Consider the following 21,440-nt stretch of genomic DNA (forward strand, 5'->3'; position numbering starts at 1 on the left):
AAGTATATCTTTTTAATGCGGTGCCATTTTCATGCATAGGCGCTGTGCGCCATTATTCACTGATCCGATCATTGCTATGCCTGTAATTGCCCACTATCAACCAAACCCTAAATATACATCTTTTCATGAAAGAAAAAAAGAGCTACAGTCATATGTGGCCATGCTGGAAGGAATCACACTCATAAAATAATGACACCCAGTAATTGTGAGAAATGTGTCCAGCAGCATATTGGCAGCAGGCATGTGATCCCAGCACAATGAGAGCTAGTATCAGTTCCTTTGTGCCTGTAGCAGATCTGCATCCTGCAAACACACAGCCTGCTTGGGAGGGGTTCCCCATCCTAGGCACAGCCTCTGTGGGAGGAGCTGACTGAGAGCAGCTGAGTTCAGTTAAAAACCTGCTCAATGCAGGATGACTGAGTCACAAGGAGACATGAGAGTCTAGGGGTATTGCAGGATATGCTGTGGCTGCACACACTGGGGTGGCATGTACATCTCTTATCTCTGTCCCTACCTCACCCTCTCCAGTACAGAACAAAAGACACTCAGGAGGCACCTCCATGCCTCCCCTATGCTGCCCCTTCTATCAGGACTTGTGTTGAATGAGGAGGACATCCCCATCCTTGCTCGCTGAGTACAATAGCATCAGATCTGGGAATATACTACAGCTGGCTCCTTGTATGGATTTCTCTTATCAGCAGGACTGGGGTCTGGAGAGTTGCTGAAGCTTCATTTGCTGTCATACTCTGGATTTTTGGTGGGGTTGTGAAGCTGGAATTTGTATCTTGTGTGATTTTATTGGAAACCTTCCTGGGAGTGAAATAACCCTGGATGACCTACAGGCTTGTGGGAGAACATGGAAGACTATTTTGTGGAGGTAGGTAAAGGTGGGACGTTGGTACTTGTGCAGCTGGGTAACCGGTGTGCCTCACTAAATCACAGATGACCACCAACTTTTCATTGAGATATCTTTGAAAGTGAGAAGCTGCCTCAATGTCCGGGCTGCTATTGGGATGGTGGGCAGCAAGGGCGGTTAGGTGCCTAAAGCTAGCCATTCGCTATATAACCACACCACCGACCGGCTGGTTGCCATTACATGCGATATCGCCATCGAAATTGGCAAAAAAATGCCATTCCCGCTCATATAATGTCGCCCGTGGGTCGATTGTGCAGAGCTGCGGTTAACCACAATTATTGCCCAATTAGACTTTTTGGTTGAAACTGATGGTGACCACTAACGATCCAATCTTTTTCATCCAATCTTCCCCCTTTCTAGGTAATATAAGGGACTGCCTAAATGATCCATTCAATACATTCACACAATTTACCCTTATCCTACATAGATTTGGTAAAATTGGATGAAAAATATTGGATCATTAGTGGCCACCTTTAGGTCTAATTGGGCACGAAATATTGTATGGTGTGTGTGGCCAGCTTAAGTGGTTAGGAATCTGGCATTGCAGTACTAGAGTCCCACCTGAGGGCCAGGACACACTCTGCATCTCTGTATGTTTATAGGTTACTGCGAGTATTCTGGTCTCCTCCTACATCGCCCAAAATACGCAGCTAGCCTGACTGGTCCCTCAGCCTCTGCCCCAGACTGTGTTAGGGGCATTAGGTTGTGTCTAATAGGGGACAGTTGGTGATGTGACTTGTTTAATAGTCTCTGTAAAGGGCGACCTAAAATATGGGCGCTAGTTTAGTTTAGGGGACCCAGCAGGAAACCTCATGGGGAACAATTCTCCAATCACAGCACTCTCTCCAGCACAAAGCTTTGTGATTGGCCAAATAATGTGGGCATAGTTTACTACAACCTATCTTAAACCTTCGCTCGAAAGGGTGCTGTCCACCCAATCATGGTAGCAGAATTTCCCTATGAGGTTTTCTGCCAGGTCCCCTAAAGTAGACTAGTGGATTTTACCAGACACTTTGAAAGTCAGAAGAGTGCCTTCCAGTTCCTTACATTAATATTTTCCTTTTAAATTTAAAGAGAACCTGAGGCAAATCTAAAGTAAAACATTTAAGATTCTTACCTATGGTCCTTCTGGAGACCACTGCCTCTGCCCGAGACCCCTTTGAAGTGGCTGCATAGTGTTCTGCTTGAGGGCTCTGCCTCTGACACAGGAGACCAGGCTATAAATCTTAGGTCTTCCTGTTCACTAAGCCAGCACCTTTTCAGTGAGGAGGCTTTGGGCAAGACTCCCTTAACACTGCTACTGCCTATAGAGCGCACCCTTAGTGGCTTCAGCTCTGGAACTTTGAGCCCACCAGAAGAAAAGCGCAATATAAATCTCTTGGCATCTTGCGCAGTAAACTTACACCGCTCAAGCATGAAGAGGAGCGTGGCCACATAACATTTCCGACAATCTCGTTGGATATGTTGTGTGGGTAGGAATGGGGGGCAGGCACGTGGGGGCCAGGAGGACACAGGAAGGGCTGGTGCACGCCAGAGCGGTTCTGAAGCGTTTTTTAAAACGCTTGCAGGGGGGAACCCCCCCCATACCTGTTATGTGATCTGTCTTAAGGGGCCCATACACCTAACGATTTTCCCGCCGATATACAGCAGATTCGATCACTGTTATCGAATCTGCTGTGAAATCGTTGCGCAAACGCTGACAGAACGATCGATTTCCGTCCGAAATCAATCATTCCTGTCGATCCGTCCGTGTGGAACATTTTGGTCGATCGCCAGCGGGTCGGGAGTGCGTCGATAGCGGCGTTTGAATGACCGACGCTAGCGGCAATACATCACCTGCTCCGGCGTGAGTCCCCCTCTGTCCCCGCGGCTTCTTCTCCACGCTGGGTTCCGGACCAGCTGCACCTTTATTGAACTTCCTGTCCCGGCAGGAAGTTTAAACAGTAGAGCGCCCTCTACTGTTTAAGCTTCCCTGGACAGGCAGTTCAATGAAGCTGCAGCCGGTCCGGAACCCAGTGCGGAGAAGAAGCCACGGGAACAGAGGGGGACTCGCGGGGGGGGGGGGGGGGGGGTGTGTTTGGTGCGGCGGCAGCTTCACAGATTGTGATCGGTTTCATGCTGAAATCGATTCACAATCTGTTTGCAGTAAAGGCAGCCATACGATCCCTCTCTGATCGGATTCGATCAGAGAGGGATCTATCTGTTGGTCGAATCTGATGGCAAATCGACCAGTGTATGGCTACCTTTACTGCAGCCTTTCCTAGTTGCACAGTGGCTGTATTATCTCTGTTCTATAATCTACTTTCCTCTGACGGCTTTGTCGGGCTCAGGCAGGAATTTGCTGCTCTGCTTGTGATAGGATAGAAGCTATACACACCCTCTCCACGCCCCCTGCAGGCTCTGTGTGAGTCACAGACTGAGCTCCTCTCAGCCTATCACACTCTGGTTAGCAGCCATGTCTTTTGTTTGTAAACACTGCCTAAAACTGGCAATTACAAGCTAGCATTGCAGCAGGGAGTGGCAGAAACAGCACAGAGGGGCCCAGGAGAACATAATGAGTAGAATGATATGCTTTTTATTGTAATAATTTTAGAGTACAGATTCTCTTTAAGTGTCACGTTAAGGCCTGTACCCACCATGCAATTTCCCCAACTATTTTTTTTTTTTGAGTGATCGTTTCTACGATCTCTCGATGGCGTTACAGGTGCATGATTATTAGTGTTGTGTGACGATAATGACCATTAGAGCAGATTGGATTTTTGAGATCCCTGAGGGCTCTTTCCATATAACGCGATGATTTGACTACCTGTTCGTCGTGTAGCATTGTGTGAGGTTGCCCGCAGGCCGATGGATCAGGGAGTACTTGTCGTTGGGGGGGATGTTGCTGGATCCATCTTCTTGTGTCATTGGAGTGAGTACGTAGCTTTAAAATTGCTACCTTGGCGGCTTCTGTAGAAGCTTCATAGGTGGAAGGAAAGCCAAACATGATCTTCTCCAGGGATTCAGATGAGCATTGCTGGAGGCATCAGCACCAGGTTGGAGTGGAAGAGATGATTAGTCTGCTGGAGATAATTTCCAGCCTTCTGGTGAAGATCACAGTCACCCTACATGGCCACATGTCCTGTTACAAAAGGCGTGATGATGATTTCGTTGCGCTGGCATCTTGGGGTAACACTCTGCGGGAAGACTTGTATAAGTGGCAAGACTATATATACTCTAAAGGGCTGCAGAAGATGTCAGTGCTATATAAATACTATATAATAATATAAAATCTAGCAACAGACTGAAGGTCTATTTATATATAGTCCATCTATGAAGTTGATTTTATGTAGACTTTGGAGTTGTACATCCCCTGATAAGCTCTTCAGTTGATTCAGGGGTACCCAACAACTAAGATGCCTAGAAGTGGTTCGAGAACATCCTGATGCCATTCATGATCGATATTCTGTGCTGCAAAAATTGCATTGTGGCTACGAACCTTCAGCTGTGCTACGTTTGACAAATCTCTGGTTTCCCGGCAATGTTTAGTCCCAGCAGGCACTCTTTGTGTGGATTCTGTTAGCCATGTGTTTGGCTTAGACCGTTCTCACAGATCAAGGTGGCTACATTTGGTCATGGTCTCAAAAAGGAACTTTAACCAAGGTCTGAACTGCACTCCAATCAGTAGCTGATACCCCCTTTCCCACGAGAAATCTTTACCTTTTCTCAAATAGATCGGAGGGAGGAGGTTGGCTGATATTGTGGTGAAAATCCTCCCACGGTGTGATGTCATGACCATGGTCCTGACAATTATCTGTCCGTGAACCTCGTTGCATTGTGGGAAATAATGGCTTTTTCCTACTGCCAAGCAAGCATAGAACTTTCAGGAATGAACATTCCGCACAGAATACCTGGCGTAACAAAAGACGTCACCAGCAGTGATACATTTGAGAATGTAAATCAGTGAGAGGAAAGATTTTACAATGGCCAGACACTGAGTAAATCTATAAATGAACATAAGCATTTTTTTTCACTGTTATTTTCACTACAGTCCTAATTAAAGATCATTCTGTCTATGAAACGTTTTATCTTCTACACAAGTCCTCAGATTGCACGTGTTTAATGCTCCTGGCACAGAGTTATGCAGTCAGTGTGTAGGTGAATGCTTGGTGAATATTTTATATACCTGTAAGTTCCCCCACCTTGCCAAATTTAGATGCATGCTCTCCCCCCCCCCCCCCCCCCCCCCACGTGAACTTTACATTTTATGTCCTCCACTTCTGGATGGATTCGGTGATGGTGTCAGAGACCCGGTGCACGCCAAAACCCGCTAGCAGATCCGCAAAATGCTAGCAGATTTTGAAACGTTTTCTTATTTTTCTGTAGCGTTTTTGCGGTTTTGGGAAGCGTTTTTGGTGTAGTAGATTTCAGATATTGTTACAGTAAAGCTGTTACTGAACAGCTTCTGTAACAAAAACGCCTGCAAAACTGCTCTGATCTAGCGTTTTTCAGAGCGGTTTGCGGTTTTCCTATACTTTACATTGGAGGCAGAAACGCCGCCGCAATCCAAAAAATGTCTCACCCCGGGAGTATGCGTTTCAGCAAAACTCCTCCGCTCTGGTGTGAACCACCCCATTGAGATACATTAACCAAGCATATCCGCGGCTGCAAAAACGCTGAAAAACCCGCTCGGTGTGCACCAGCTCAGAGAGAACAATCTGAAAAGCCTTGTGCCATTATGTCTCCCCTGATAAGCCTGCAGGACCTGGGTGTAGCTCCTGCCTGGTTCTTCACAGCTTCTAATGCTGGGAATACACAGGTCGATCCGGCGGCCAATTGGCCGCCGGATCGACCCCCGTCGCGTCCCCGCTCGTGCGCGCGGATCAATTACTGCTCGTCCCCACCGGCACTCCTTATCAGCTGCTCGATTCCCTGCCATTGTCCGCCGGCGGGGATCGAATATTATCAGCTGGCCGGATCAGCTGCTCGATACACGGTACAGAAAAGTACCGTGTATCCCCAGCATAAAACAATGCTGTGCTGAAGTGAGGGGGGCTCGCTACTCAGGGCTGGTTCTAGCTAAAACTAGGTCCCGGGGCAAAAGTAATTTGGGGGCCCTTCCTAGAAATGCTGCCCCCCACGGTCCCTGAGCCAACTCCCAGGACCCATCCCACCACACTCTAAGCCACATGAAATCGTGATGTCCATCACATGTCCCGAAAAGCATTGTTGGGGACCAAATTATTTCCCTCCTCCTTTCCCTTACAAATTAAAAATGCGCACACACAGCGTGATCTTACCTATTCCAGACAGGACACAGGAGACACCACTCTTCCTTGTTTCCTGCAGACATGTATGGGGTCACCATAGCTGGAAGGGAGGAGGGGCACACCTTGGGGGCCCCTAAATGCTCTGGAGCCCTAGGGCAATAGCCCCCTTTGCCTCTGTGGTAGCAATGGCCCTGTCTCTACTGTATATGCTGGGGGTGGGCGTCTCTGATGGCAATTGTATTGGTCCTACAAAACTAACCGCCTTCTGATGTGTGGTGCCACTTTGGGCAACGTGGTGACCAGGTCCATAAATACAGGGTGCATGCGGTGGAAACTGGCCCAACAAGTTTTCTTTTCACTCCAGATATACCCCCAGAAAGTGCTACTGTTGCTAAAAGCGTCAGGAGAAAGTTCCATGGTGTATGACAGAAGACCTTTTGAAGCCTCCTGATTGGTCCTTGATCTGCTGGCCAAGGAGTGCTTTCTGATTGCGGTTCATGCTGATGAATGTCTGTGGATGTAACTGCATGTGTGCCAGCCCTTGGCGTGGTGCAGTTACACAGCGGCAGGACACTGCCTTATGTCTCATCTAGGTGGGGTTGCTGCTGCGCTCAGATATGCACCCATGGGCCGAACATCAACTCATGAGTCCAAAAAGTGACACTTAAGCTGAGTACACACGTACGATAACGATCGTTCGAAAACGAACGATAACGACAATCGGACCGATAATCGTGCGCTCCAAATTTTCCAACGATCGTTTTTTTGGACGATAACGACCGTTATCGTTCAATCCGACCGATCCAACCCGGCGGATTTTTTCGAAAGATAATCGTTCAATCGTTGCAGTGTGTACAAAGATCGTCCGATAACGCATGTTCTTATTGCCTGTCATAACGTCACTTCCGTTTGCGCACGCATTTTTTAATCGTTCGTCGTTCAGTACTTTATACTTATATCGCTCACGTGTGTACACAATCGTTCATTACGAACGATCTTTTCCGTCTAATTTGAATATCGTGTAAACGTCACGAATCGTTCGTAACGAACGATCTTTATCGTACGTCTATACGAACCCTTATACCTTACCAACAGTCACCTTTCTGTCCAGCCAAAAACTTTATGATCTGGGGATGCCCAACTCCAGTCCTTGAGGGCCATATCCATGCCAGTGTTTAGGATGGACAGAGAGAGAGAGAAATGTATTCTACTTGATCATCCACACTTCTCGAATCAGTCCCATCAATAAATTTGAGCTGTGCCAAAAATGTGTGAGGATCTCGGCCCACAAGGACTAGAGTTGGGAATCCCTTTCCCTTCTAGTAGAGTACTCTAACTTGCATGCTTTGTCTTTGGAGAAATTACGTGTGGCCAAGCTTTTAGGGGGCAGGTTGCTGGTAAGGTCAGGTCTGCCACTCAATCGCTGCCCCATAGCTGTCAATGGAGTGAGGTCTCCATAGTCCCACAAAGATAGATGCCATTATTGAGAGGCGTTTTTGCTAGACACAGGAGCTGAACTCAATACCCTTAAAGGACACCCGAACTGAGAGGATATGGAGGCTGCCATATTTCATTTCCATTTAAACAGTACTAGTTGCCTGGCTGTCCTGCTCTGCCTCTAATATATTTAGTCATAGACCCTGAACAAGCCTGCAGATGAGATGCTTCTGACTGAAGTCTGACTGGATTAGTTGCATGCTTGTTTCAAGTGTGTGATTCAGACACTACTGCAGCCAAAATAAATCAGCAGGACAGCCAGGTACGAAGCAGGTGGTTTTGGCACTCAGTAGCACTAGGACTATAGTACGCACCCCGCACAAGGGTAATCCGGCAATCGCCGTACTCCTAATTACTTCTCCCTTGCTACGACTTGGAGGGGCAATAGCCTTTTATGTCTCTGGGAATTTGAGCAGCAGCAGCAGCAGCAGCAGCAGTGGCTCACCATGAGCCCAGCTCTCCAGCGACGTAGATACAGTTATGCTGCTAGGCAACTAGTATTCTTTAAAAGGAAATAAAAATGGCAGCCTCCATAGCTCTCTCACTTCAGGTTCCCTTTAAGGTCCCTGAGGAACTACAGATCCCATCATGCTTGCACAGCTGCCTGGTCTATAAACCACACCTTGTTTAATGACTTCAGCATTGCCGGATGCCAGTGGCTCCTCAGTCTATGTGAACCTCTGCACAGGAATAGCTCTATGAACAGACATGGAGCAGAGAGGATCAGTAATTGGCCACCACACCCATCTCCCCATACCGGATGCTGCAGAGGTCATCGGTGAGCTGCACATCAATGCTGGGAGAGTCCAGCACACTGCATTGCAGGACCAATGACTTTCACCGCGCCTCGTCCTACACAGTGCTTTAGGATAACTTTGCGCTCGCTGGAATAAGGCTGCTGTAAGCGATGGCGAGCGAAGCAGAGAAACCCAGCGCAGCTTAAGAGAAATATCCTGTTTATCGATCGCACTGCTGAAGTCTGGCTGCTGTAACCTGCATAAACCTCCCCAGCATGTGCAATTTAAAGAGGAACCATCGCGAAAATCTTAAAATTTAAAATGCATACAAATAAGTACATTTCTCCCAGAGTAAAATGAGCCATACATTACTTCTCTCCTATGTTGCTGTCACTTACAGTAGGTAGTATAAATCTGACATTACCAGCAGGTTTTGGCTAGTCCATCTCTCTATAAGGAATTCTCAGCATGGCTTTTATTATTTATAAAGACATTCCATGAAAATGATTAATACAAAGATGCTGGCCGGCCTTACTGCTCGCTGTACACTATTTTGGCAGTTGGACGGAGCAACTGCCATTCACTAAGTGCTTTTAAAAATAAAGAAAACCCTGAGAAGCCCCCCCCCCCCCCCCCCCCTCTAATGAGATGATGGGCTAGTACAAAACCTGTCGGTAATGTCAGATTTCTACTTACTGTAAGTGACAGCAACATAGGAAAAAAGTCATTTATGGCTCATTTTACTCTGGAAGAAATGTACTTCTTATTTATTATTATTATTATTATTTAGTATTTATATAGCGCCGACATATTACGCAGCGCTGTACAGTGTGTATATATATATATATATATATATATATATATCTTGATCTTGTCACTAACTGTCCCTCAAAGGAGCTCACAATCTAATCCCTACCATTGCCATATGTCTATATTATGTAGTGTAAGTACTGTAGTCTAGGGCCAATTTTTAGGGGGAGCCAATTAACTTATCCGTATGTTTTTGGAATGTGGGAGGAAACCGGAGTGCCCGGAGGAAACCCACGCAGACACGGAGAGAACATACAAACTCTTTGCAGATAGTGCCCTGGCTGGGATTCGAACCAGGGACCCAGCGCTGCAAGGCGAGAGAGCTAACCACTACGCCACCGTGCTGCTTATTTGTATGTGTTTTTAAATATTAAGATTTTCGCAACCACCTATAGCAACACTCATAGTGTGGCAAGTCTGTTACGGACGGTACAGCGGCATGCGGCATAGTAACACCCTGCATGCAGTGCCTTGCTGCAAAATGCGCATGTTAATACTGAAGCATGCTTTTCATTGGCGCTCATAAGGAAGCACAGTGGGCGGCATTGAAGGCGCAGAAGTGGCACGTGACGGTGACGCGGTGTTCTGCGGCTGGAATGCACAAGTGAGGTGAGTTATACTCCTCCCGCCCGCCCTGCCTGCCTGTTTGCCGCCGCATTTTGGAGCGGGAGAGCGCTGAAGGAGGGGACCCAGGTGAGGGAGGGGGGGGGGGATCTTTCTTCCCGCTGTCCCTCCTTATATCGTTGCTTTCCCTCCCACTCTCCCTACCACGGGGTGGGTCGTGGCAACACCCCCTGGCTGTCATTCACCCGGTGCGCCATTTCCCCCCTGCGCCCAATGGTAGGAACGTCCCTGCCTCAGAGCTGTGAAATGCTGACATCACACTGTGGGAGGGGTTTCACCACAAAATCAGCCATACAGAGCCCCCCTGATGATTGGTTTGAGAAAAGAAAAATTCCTCATGGGAAAGGGGGTATCAGCTACTGATTGGGATGAAGTTCAATTCTTGGTTATGATTTCTCTTTAATGCCCCAGGTAAGTATGAAACCTGAGACGCTTCTCGTGTCATGTATACTTTAAAACTCAAATACTTTGTCACATATTGAGAAGACCAGATTCAAAGAGAAATCTTTGATGCTTAGAAAAATAGAGGGCAAAAGAAGGATGGCAGAGGTGTAGATGGGTAGACGGCTTATGTGAAGCTATGAACAGTAGTTATTGACAGACACATCGGGCGTGCAGACGTACCCCTGGTCACGAAAAGTCGGAGTCTAAAAGTCAGAAACTAATCAGGAAAAGTAGTATAAGAGCTTACCTTCACAATCATGGCATTCAAAATCTAATAAATAAAAAAAGTACACAAATTTCCTACAAAAGACTGCAAATTCTTGCATGCAGAGAGTTTGTTGTAAAAATTGCTATAAGTGCCTTGGCATGTTATTTTGACATATGGGCCTTATACCCTGAGCTAAAATGGACTAGGGCTTATCAGTTGTCTTTAGCTCCGCTAACCGTGCACCGTACACATGAACTGTTGCCACAGTGATTGGAACTCTCTCTCTCCCCCCCCCCCCCCTCCCAATCCCGGCAACCAATCGGGCCCAGTGCTATACAGACGTGTCTGGGCTGGTGATGCGTTCTGTTTCTGGGGGGAGGGGCAGAGGACGGATGACGTGTGTTAGATTCAACTTTTTTAAGAGAATTTATAATTTGTAATCTGTCAAAAACATTATATAGCGTTTGGATAATAAAGCAGCGATGATTTGAATCAGGAAGGTCCGTTCTGTGGCTTAAGCGGAATACTCTCCTCGCGACCCAGGAAGATGTATCCAAGCGACGTCCCACGTCGACGAGGGCTCGCTGATCTTTCTACCTTCAGCAGGTATACGCGACGGCAAACGAGAGTTCAAGCAATTGCAGTACTTTGCACGGAAGTAGACAGGAATGTTAAAGATCCGATGTGACGGTCGTTATTGCTGCGCATTGCTAAGCATCGTTTCCATAATCGCGCACCTGTACCCATGTTGTGAGATCGCAGAAACGGTCCCTCAAAGGATCGCTGGTTGTCGGGAAGATTGCATACTGGTTAAGGGCCCTGCCTTCGACATGGGAGACCAGGGTTCGAATCCTGGCTAGGGTGGGTACCTATTCAGTAAGGAGTTCAAGGCAAGACTCCCGAACACTGCAGTGTGGCCTCTTGAGCGCGTCCCAGTGGCTGCAGCTCTTGAGCGCTTTGAGTCCGACAGGAGAAAAGCGCTAAATAAATGTTCAGATTATTATTATTATCTACACGTTAGAGGATCTGACACTTGTGACCTCGCGTGTCATCATAGGTCACAAGGTCAGCAGCGGGGTTGGGCAAGCAGTGAAGGGGAACTGGTTCTAGCAATGCCGCTCTTATTCCTGTCAGTCTCCTGCGTGACAAGCTTTGACCGAAGCAACGGTCAGGAAACGTTTTGAAATCCTTGTGGTTTGTCACCTCGTCATTCGAGGGCAAGAGAGCAGCATGCGGAGGTGCAAAATCATGACTCAAAATGTGTGAAGAATCCATATTGTGGGCTTCACAGCTGCTTTACCCTTCATTCCTCCCATCGAGGTGACAGAAGAGTAACAGTGACTGCGGGACATTGCACAGGCTTTACTTTACTGATACTTTTATGCCTAAATATATTGACAGGGCTGGACCAATCACAGGAGCCTGGTAGCCAATGTCTATTATTATTATTATTATTATTATTATTATTATTATTATTATTATTTATATAGCGCCAACATCTTACGCAGTGCTGTACAGAGTATATTGTCTTGTCAGTTAAAGGATACCTTAGCCCTTTTAAAAATTAAAAAACAGGGGAGCGGGCAAGTGTAGAAAGTTCTCCTCAAGCCCCCTCTGAACCTACTTTCGGGTTGGGTCGGTGCGCAGGCGCTGCCCGTTGACGTGGGGCCTTGATCGCGTGACCACGTCACAACTACGTACTGCGCATGCAGAGATCTCTCCTGGTTGCCCGATCAAGGATGTTAAGGGATTAATGTGTATTCTATTTCGCTCTAGCCTGTTTTTAGTACAAGCTCCTTTGTGGGTTTGCAGGAGGGGGGTCCTCTTTGGTCCCAGACAATACATATGTGTTGCGGATGCCATTTTAACTTCTGGATACGTCCAGCAAGAAACGTGTTTATCGGACAAGTGCGGACCTTCTCCTTTTCATGATTCAGGATGCGTTGCTGGGCAGCGTCTGCACAGTGCGCACTAACCCTCCCGGAAGTAGGTTCAGGGGGGGGGGGACTTTAGTCATTGGTGGGGGGGGGGGGGGGGCAGTGGGCATGAGAAGAGCCTCCTACTGTTTTTGAATTTTTATTTTTTTTTACAGGTCTAAGGTATCCTTTTAAAGTGGGCAGACAAATGACAGCGCTCAAGGCTGCACCTGAAATGAAGACCAAAAGAGGCATGCAGAGCCCCTCTGGGGCTAAATACATGCCTTGAATGCAAAACAAATGCAATTATGTACTAATTTATAATCTAAAAGATTTTGAATACAGCCTTGAGCGCTGTCATTTGTCTGCCTGCTTGATGAAATGTGTATACCATTTATGATTAGCAGCACAAGGAAAAATTATGTTTTTAATGTTAGATTAGTGTTAGGTCTTCCTAGTGAGGGTCAGTCATCGCCGTGGGGAAGTCCAATAGAGAATAATCTGTGCAGAAATGTATTTTCTGAAGCGAACACCCTCCTTTGTTATACCAGTTTGCGTACTAATTGTGTAATGTTGTCCAGTTTCTGGAGCTCTGCACATCCATGCAGATAAATCATTCGGGTACAGCCTCTGTATGAAATTGCTGCCATGGTTCCCCGCTGTATCCTTTAGGCTTCTTGCACTCGGACGTTACAGGCGCACGTTAGTGCAGCCTGTAACGCTCCCCCAACGCACAGCAATGTAACTGCAATGGGCTGTTCACAGTGCCCACGTTGCGTTACATTGTAACGCAGCAAAGTGCTGCGTGTTGTGCGTTCTCCGCGGCTAAGCCGCGTTAGACTGTTTGCACATGCTCAGTCATGTTGGGGAGGAGGGGAGAGCGGCCGGGCACATGGCTAATTAATATTCACTGCACTCAGTGACGTGCAGTGTTTACTTCCTGGAGCGGCCGCTCTGTGCGGCGATTGGCCGGGCGGGACCACATGATGCCGCATGCGTCCAAGAGTACGCATCACGGCATCACGGACGCCAGAGTGAGCTGCACAACACGGCTCACTCCGACGTCCACACCGAAGAGCACCAGGCGTTGCATTAGGGGTACGTTATGTGCCCTATAACGTCCCCTAAACGCTACGTCCTGGTGTGTCACTAGCCTTAAAGTGGACCTGAACTCTGCTTACAAAACTCCTGCAATCTCTAGTGTCTATTTCCTGCTTTCATGGAAGCAGACAAAGGGTTAACATCCTGTGTTTTCATATTAGCTATGTCTGCGAAGGACTGCCAGGTTCCTGAGCTGACACAGCTAAAAGATCAAATTACACTTGTGATTACTTGAAGATGAGGTGGAATTAGACTGGCTTTTCTCTCTTTATACATACAGGGTGTATTTCTCTCTGTTTTCCTGGTGTCCTGTGCAAGAGTTCAGGTCCACTTTTTAAAACTCCTCCATTGAGGGGTTAAAATGGGCGTTTGCATGTGTCTTGTGTCAGAATGGACATTTATTAAATGTCCTATTTGCACTAATTGGTGCACAAATAGGACGTTTATAAACCTCCATTATGCCTTAAGTGGTTAACCAATTCAATCAATGATTTCCTTGCGAATTGATTAAACCATTTTTTAGCAGCATCTGATTTTCTTAGTGTTCTCGATTTTCCATAACTGAGTGAATGCTATTAATTATCTGCCAGGAAAATGACCAGATCTGCGGAAGATGATCTGATAATGTGTGTAGCTGGGAACCAGAGATGGGATTGCAGTGTTTTTCCGGTCTGGATAGGTCCCGGAGCTGCAGAACGATTGACGTAGGAGGTGATATCGCCACACAATAAATGTCATGTGATGGAGTGATGAACCCATGGCCTCTCCTGCAGAACAGCCTCTATAAGCTGAGGCCTCTTTCGTTATCAGCAATCTGCCTGTTCCCGCCTCACGTTGATTGGCACGATTGTAGGCTTTGTGTATCTGACATCCGTGATTGTTCTGCATTGTCCCCCCGGCGTTCTGCCAGAATCTCTTCTCCTGCAGATGAACCTGTCCTCTTCAGGCCACTATTCCTTGTCGCACATGTCTGGCTGTGCAGGGAATTCATTAAACCTCGCACCATTCAGCTGCGTTTATAGATCGCTGATAACCGCTGTCATTTTGTTCACCAAGTTCAAAGCCTCCTATTCAATACATCATCATGAATCGCACAAAGCGGAGATTGTCAGGGATAGAAAGAGATCCCGGGTGGGAGAGCAACATGCTGGCCTTTTTTATCTTTATTTGTGAAAAGGATAAAAATAACTTTAAATTTTCATAAAAAAAGACACTGCATATTGCGTTGATACTTGAGGTTGGTTGGTTCACACTAGGTATGTAGCCAGACCGTTTCCTGGATCCGGAGTTCAGCAAATAGACAGACATATCATCTGCTGTCCTTCACTGTACTCTGCGGTCTGCTCCCTCCTCTGCCCTCTGCCGCCTGCTCTGTCTGCCCTCTGCCGCCTGCTCTGTCTGCCCTCTGCCGCCTGCTCTGTCTGCCCTCTGCCGCCTGCTCTGTCTGCCCTCTGCCGCCTGCTCTGTCTGCCCTCTGCCGCCTGCTCTGTCTGCCCTCTGCCGCTTGCTCTGTCTGCCGTCTGCCGCCTGCGTTGTCTGCTCTCTGCCGCCTGCTCTGTCTGCCCTCTGCCACCTGCTCTGTCTGCCCTCTGCCGCCTGCTCTGTCTGCCCTCTGCCGCCTGCTCTGTCTGCCCTCTGCCGCCTGCTCTCTGCCCTCTGCCGCCTGCTTTGTCTGCCCTCTGCCGCCTGCTCTGCCTGCCATTTGCCCTCTGCCGCCTGCTCTGCCTGCCATTTGCCCTCTACCGCCTGCTCTGCCTGCCATTTGCCCTCTGCCGCCTGCTCTGCCTGCCATTTGCCCTCTGCCGCCTGCTCTGTCTGCCATTTGCCATCTGCCGCCTGCTCTGTCTGCCCTCTGCCATCTGCTCTGTCTGCCGTCTGCTCTCTCTGCCCTCTGTCGCCCGCTCTGCCTGCACTCTGCTGCCCACTCTTTCTCTTGCGGATCTGGGAGTCTCAACTAACCGGCATGCCTAAGGGGGATAATGGTGGCAGAACTTTGGCAATTTGTAGGGCAGAAATAAATAATCCATCTCCTCATGGGAGATTCTCAGTATTTCTTTGAATGGCAGTTTACCTGCAAAAATAGTAAGATACCAGCCAGCCTCCCTACATGTCTGCACACTATTTTGTCAGACTTAACTGCCATTCAAGAAATGCTTTTGAAAACTAAGAAAACCCTGAGAATCCCTCATGAAGAGATGGACTAATCCAAAAATCTATTAACCCTTCGCACTCTTGCATGGCCCTGTAACATGCAGAGTTAGGACACCTATGTTTACCTGGGTACTTCTGCGCAGTACAGGTGACTAAGCATAAGAATGCATTCTTCTGTGAACTAAAACCCCGGCTTTTAGCTGTAGGGATAACAGTAGTGCCTGGATGAGTGAATCTGTGAATGCATTTGTTTGAACATTTGCATGCGAGAGTGCGAAGGGTTAATAGATTTTTGCTGTTTTCTGTCCACACCCCCTTCAGCACCTCCCTTTTCCTTAAAGTGAACCTCCGGACTAAAAATCGACTGAGCAGCACTGAAAAGGCCTGGTGTTTCTTTAACAGTTTCACAGCATCAGAACTTTGTTTCTCTTATCCAAGCCTCATTTTTAGCTGCACAGAAGAAAACTGCCCGGGCTTTTTTCTCCTGATGCTGTGCAAAGCATGATGGGATTTCTGATGTTGTTCCTCTCGTTCTGCCGTTTTGGTGCAAATTTTTTTTTTTACATTTTGAATATGACATTTGAAGCCTAGCGTGTGCAGCTGGGAGGGGTTATCAGGACACAGGACAGTTGGAACTGTGTCTCCTGCTCCTTGTCACCTCCTTTCAACCAAAAAGATGATTGCCCCCATGACAAAGATGGCAGCCCCCATGAATCACAAACATTTGCCTGTTCTTTTAAAACAGGGTGGGTAAAAATTATATGACCCATCTATTCTAATTAACATAACTAATGTAACTTAATGACAGTATGTTTGTTTAGGCTGAAGTTCCCCTTTAATAACTTATTTAATGTCCTAACTAGAGGTGATGTGCCTGGGTATATGTGTTTTTTTTTTTTCTTGTTACTGACCCCTAGGACTAGTCCAAAACCTGTCGGTTCTGACAGATTTTAACTGCTTACTTTTTTCGCTGGAGTGGTCCTTTTTAAGTGCTTCAGAAAACTGTGTGTGGAAAATCTCAGAGAAGCACTTTTGTATAGATAACTGATGTTTCTTAACTCTTCCTGTACTGGAAAACAATACGAGACTCTTTTCTTGGCTACAAATGTTCTATTTCATTATCTCATAAGTTTTTTTTTTTTTTTTTTTTTTTTTTTTTTTTTTTATTCTCACTTCAGGTTTGCTTTAAGATACTGAAAAAAACGTGCTGGAAATGATTTCATTGTATCAGCGCTAAACCCGTCCACACAGAAGCCGTGTCTAGCGTCTATCATTTAGCAAGGAATAATGAGGATGAGGATGAGGCTGATGGCAGAGAATGGCAGCCCCCCTGGGCCACGGCGGGATTAATGTGAGCCGTGTGGATATAGCCTTTATTACAGCGGAAGGACAGACATGCCCGCTGTGCCTGCTCTGCTATTTCTGTCTCAGTCTTATTAGGTGAGTCTGGCCCGTGTGAGTGATTCTCTGCCAGTTCCATCCAGCAGGTCCTGTGTGCAGATCTGTGGCTGCATTCCTGCCAGGACCAGCAGCTGTCACCACAATGTGACTGAGTCACTGCTTCCTGGCCCATCTCTCTGTGTGTGTCACCCCTCACTCACAGGCCTGGGACACACGGAGGCCACATGACCCAGAATTCCCAGGATTCTCTGCCGTTGAGCCAGAGGGTCTCCCCGAGAGTTTGCTGCGCTCACTTAGTTGGGCAAACGCCCATTTTATTAAAGTGCAACTCCGCTTTCATGGAAACGTTTTCAGCAAACTTCCACTAAAAGTTGCTGCATAGTTTTCTCAGTGTTCCACAAGATTTTTTTTTTCTTTAACCACTTCACCCCAAAGCGGTTTTTACCCTAACGGACGAGCGATTTTTCACCTTTCAGTGCTCATCCCTTTCATTTGCCAATAGCTTAATTACTACGAATCACAATGAAATAATCTATATCTTCAGGGGCGTAGCAATAGGGGGTGCAAAGGTAGCAACCGCATCGGGGCCCTTGGGCCAGAGGGGCCCTGCCTCAACTACAGTATTACCTTTTTTATTGGTCCTGTGCTCATAATAATCACTTCTACAGATACTATTCTGTAGAACTAACTCTTACTCAGAGGTACACACCTAGCCGCTCACTCCACTCTTCCAATGAACTTCGCCTAACCGCCCCCCGCATCACCTAGTCCCATGCACGCCTCCAGGACTTCTCAAGAGCTGCTCCAACACTATGGAACTCCCTACCTCCACCCATTAGGGCAGCCCCCTCCTTCAACATCTTCAAGAAAGCCCTCAAAACTCACCTTTTCACTCTGGCCTACCACCCCTCACAAGTGCTCTAAACCTACAGCTGAACTCTGGTCCCCTACCATTCGTGTCCTTACCTCTCCCTCTAGATTGTAAGCCTTTGGGCAGGGTCCTCCTCCTTTTGTGTCCTACCTGATCATGCACCTCCATTACTGTGCACCCATCCTATGCATCTGAGTGAACCTAACTTGCCTAACTCCATGCTCCATCCAGTGACTGACTAAGCATTACCTTGTACTCATACTGTGCTGCGTGGTCTGGTTTTCTTGTATTCCTGTATTGTCATATTGCTGTATGTCACCCCTAAATATTGTCTGTAACCTAAACTAATGTCCAGCACTGCATAATATGTTGGCGCTTTATAAATACAATAAATAAATAAATAAATAAAATACTATTAATAGTGATAATCACTAACACACTGCTCCCCATCCCCTTCTTGCACCTCTGACACTGTAGTTGCCAATGGCAGGTTTTGGTGCGCCGTATCAATTGTTGTGTATAGAGTGTTTGGGGGGCCCCAATGTAAAACTTGCATCGGGGCCCACAGCTCCTTAGCTACGCCACTGTATATCTTGTTTTTTTCACCACCAATTGGGCTTTTTGGGGTTGATATTTGTTTTTAGTAATTACTTTTATTTTCTACATTTTTTAAAGGGAAAAACAAGGAAAAAATACTTTCTCCAATTTCATCCCCTATAGTTTTAATATAAACACTTCTACTGTACATAAAACCCACACATTTTATCTGCCTATTTGTCCTGGTTATCACATTTTAATTATGTCCCTAGTACACAGTATGGTGACAATATAGTATTTGGAAATAAAGGTGTATTTTTTTTTTCTATGGTGTTTCTTTTTTTCCCCCTTTACTAATCTCACGTGCACGGGAACACACGTGCACGCGCGGGAGCACGCACATGCCCAGCGGCAGCAGCACTGTTTGACTTATAAAAATGTCCTGGAGCCGTTAAGAGGCTCTAGCACCTAGGTTCTCAACGTGTGGTACGCGTACCCCAGGGGGTACTTCTGATGGTTCCAGGGGGTACTCGGGCTTGATATACTTAACCAAGAATAACAAATTTTGAGTTTTAGAAAATGATAAATCTTATTTAAACAACACTAAAATAGTGTTTTAACTAATTAAAAGCAATAGTAAATGCTTGGAAATTGTTTAGAAACAATTATCATGTATTACAATTAAGTATATATTTGCCGAGGGGTACTTGTAGTAATGTTTACTATGCTAGGGGGTACTTGGTGAGTACAGGGTTTTAAAAGAGGTACATACCAATAAAATGTTGAGAAACACTGCTCTAGCAGGACGTTTTTATAAGTCTGGTTGTCATTAAGTGGTTAAAAGAGAAACTGTGACCAAGAATTGAACTTCATCCCAATCAGTAGCTGATGCCCTCTTTCCCAGGAGAAATATTTTCCTTTTCTCAAACGGATCATCAGGGGGATCTGTATGGCTGATATTGTGGTGAAACCCCTCCCACAGTGAGATGTGACATCACACTGTGGGAGCCTTGTTGCATTGTGGGAAATAACAGCTGTTTCCAACTGCCAAAAAAGCAAGCACCATCTCCTTCCAGTGACTTTACCTGCCAGCAGTAAAAATGTCACCATGTGATAATGTTATGTGAATCAGGGAGAGGAAAGATTTTACAATGGGCACTGACTAAATCATTTATACATAATTACTGTAAAAATTAAGCACTTTTGTTCATTAAGTTATTTTCACTGGAGTGCCTCTTTAAATTAGTTATTATTAAAGGACCACTATCGAGAAAAATTATTAAATTTAAAATTCATCAAAACACATGAATAACAAGTACATTTTCTTCCAGAGTGAAATATGCTATAAATTTTAATTTCTCCTAAGTTGCAGTTACAGTAGGTAGTAGAAATCTGACAGCACATCTTTTGGACTAGCCCATCTCCCCATGGGGGATTCAAAGTTTTTTTTTTTTTAATTTTCAAAAGCACTTAGTGAACGGCATTTACAGTGGGATGCGAAAGTTTGGGAAACCTTGTTAATCGTCATGATTTTCCTGTATAAATCATTGGTTGTTACGATAAAAAAAAAAAAGTCATTTAAATATATCAATATATCATATAGGAGACACACACAGTGATATTTGAGTGAAATTAAGTTTATTGGATTTACAGAAAGTGCGCAATAATTGTTTAAATACAATTAGGCAGGTGCATAACTGTGGGCACTGTTGTCATTTTATTAATTCCAAAACCTTTAGTACTAATTATTGGAATTCAAATTGGTTTGGTAACTCAGTGACCCCTGACCTACATACACAGGTGAATCCAATTATGAGAAAGAGTATTTAAGGGGGTCAATTGTAAGTTTCCCTCCTTTTCATTTTCTCTGAAGAATAGCAACATGGGGTCTCAAAACAACTCTCAAATTACCTGAAGACAAAGATTTTTCACCATCATGGTTTAGGGGAAGGATACAGAAAGCTGTCTCAGAGATTTCAGCTGTCTGTTTCCACAGTTAGGAATATATTGAGGAAATGGAAGGCCACAGGCTCAGTTCAAGTTAAGGCTCGAAGTGGCAGATCAAGAAAAATCTCGGATAGACAGAAGCGACGAATGGTGAGAACAGTCAGTCAACCCACAGACCAGCACCAAAGACCTACAACATCATCTTGCTGCAGATTGAGTCACTGTGCATCGTTCAACCATTCAGCACACTTTACACAAGGAGATGCTGTATGCAGAGGAAGCCTTTTCTCCGCCCACAGCACAAACAGAGCCCCTTGAGGTGTGCTAAAGCACATTTGGACAAGCCAGCTTCATGGAGTGCTATGCATATGGCCCTGTTGGCACACTCTACCATAGGATCATATGAATGCTGTTTTGTGCAATGAGATGGGGCGGAGCATCGCACGGCAAACTTCAATGGCCAGGTGTAAAACCTCTCTCTGCGCTTGGGCATCTGCTGCTGCTTGGTCTTGCACCATGTTGCTGATTGAGGGGCGGAGCATTGAATGAAAAGCTGCAGAATAGGACTGGTGTAGAGGCTCCTGATCAGGTGCTATAAAATTGATGTATGTGACATGTGGATGGTCAGGCAGCTTCTGCACACAGCCAGCTCTGCCGCTGAGCACCGCAGGGATCCAGGGGAACATCTGTGCCCAGAATGAGGCTTTATTGTTATCTGGCCTAAACGAAACAGTATCCATAGCTGTTAATGCCAGCGCTGTACAGCTTTCTAAATATAACTCCCATACCATCCACTCTTGGCGCTGCCAAAAACGTGAATTAGCTGATTTCCTAAACCGGGGCCGACTGGCAGCCAGCGCTGGCAGACAACCACAGAACAAGTCTATATAGCACAGGGTTTAATGTATTCCTCATACTGAAGGCATTTGTAGATTTGACGAGACAGGTTGCCTCCTCGCATGCTTGCAGCTGCGTAGTGCCTGATTTGGCACTAGCTGGAATGTCAGTGTAACTTGGGACACCCCCCCCCC

General features: G+C 46.3%; 1 protein-coding gene across 1 annotated transcript in view; it reads left to right on the top strand.

The window, feature by feature from the left end:
• The first annotated feature begins 439 nt into the window (after positions 1-439).
• The window catches only part of LOC137526177 (unconventional myosin-X-like), a 201,546-nt gene continuing 180,545 nt past the window's right edge, over positions 440-21,440 (top strand). The window contains exon 1 of the mRNA XM_068247397.1: positions 440-877. Coding sequence (XP_068103498.1) covers positions 857-877 — 21 coding nt within the window. The 5' untranslated portion in view covers positions 440-856. The remainder of the gene's footprint in view (positions 878-21,440) is intronic.

This window comes from Hyperolius riggenbachi, chromosome 7 (assembly GCF_040937935.1).
Source record: "Hyperolius riggenbachi isolate aHypRig1 chromosome 7, aHypRig1.pri, whole genome shotgun sequence".
Taxonomy (NCBI): domain Eukaryota; kingdom Metazoa; phylum Chordata; class Amphibia; order Anura; family Hyperoliidae; genus Hyperolius; species Hyperolius riggenbachi.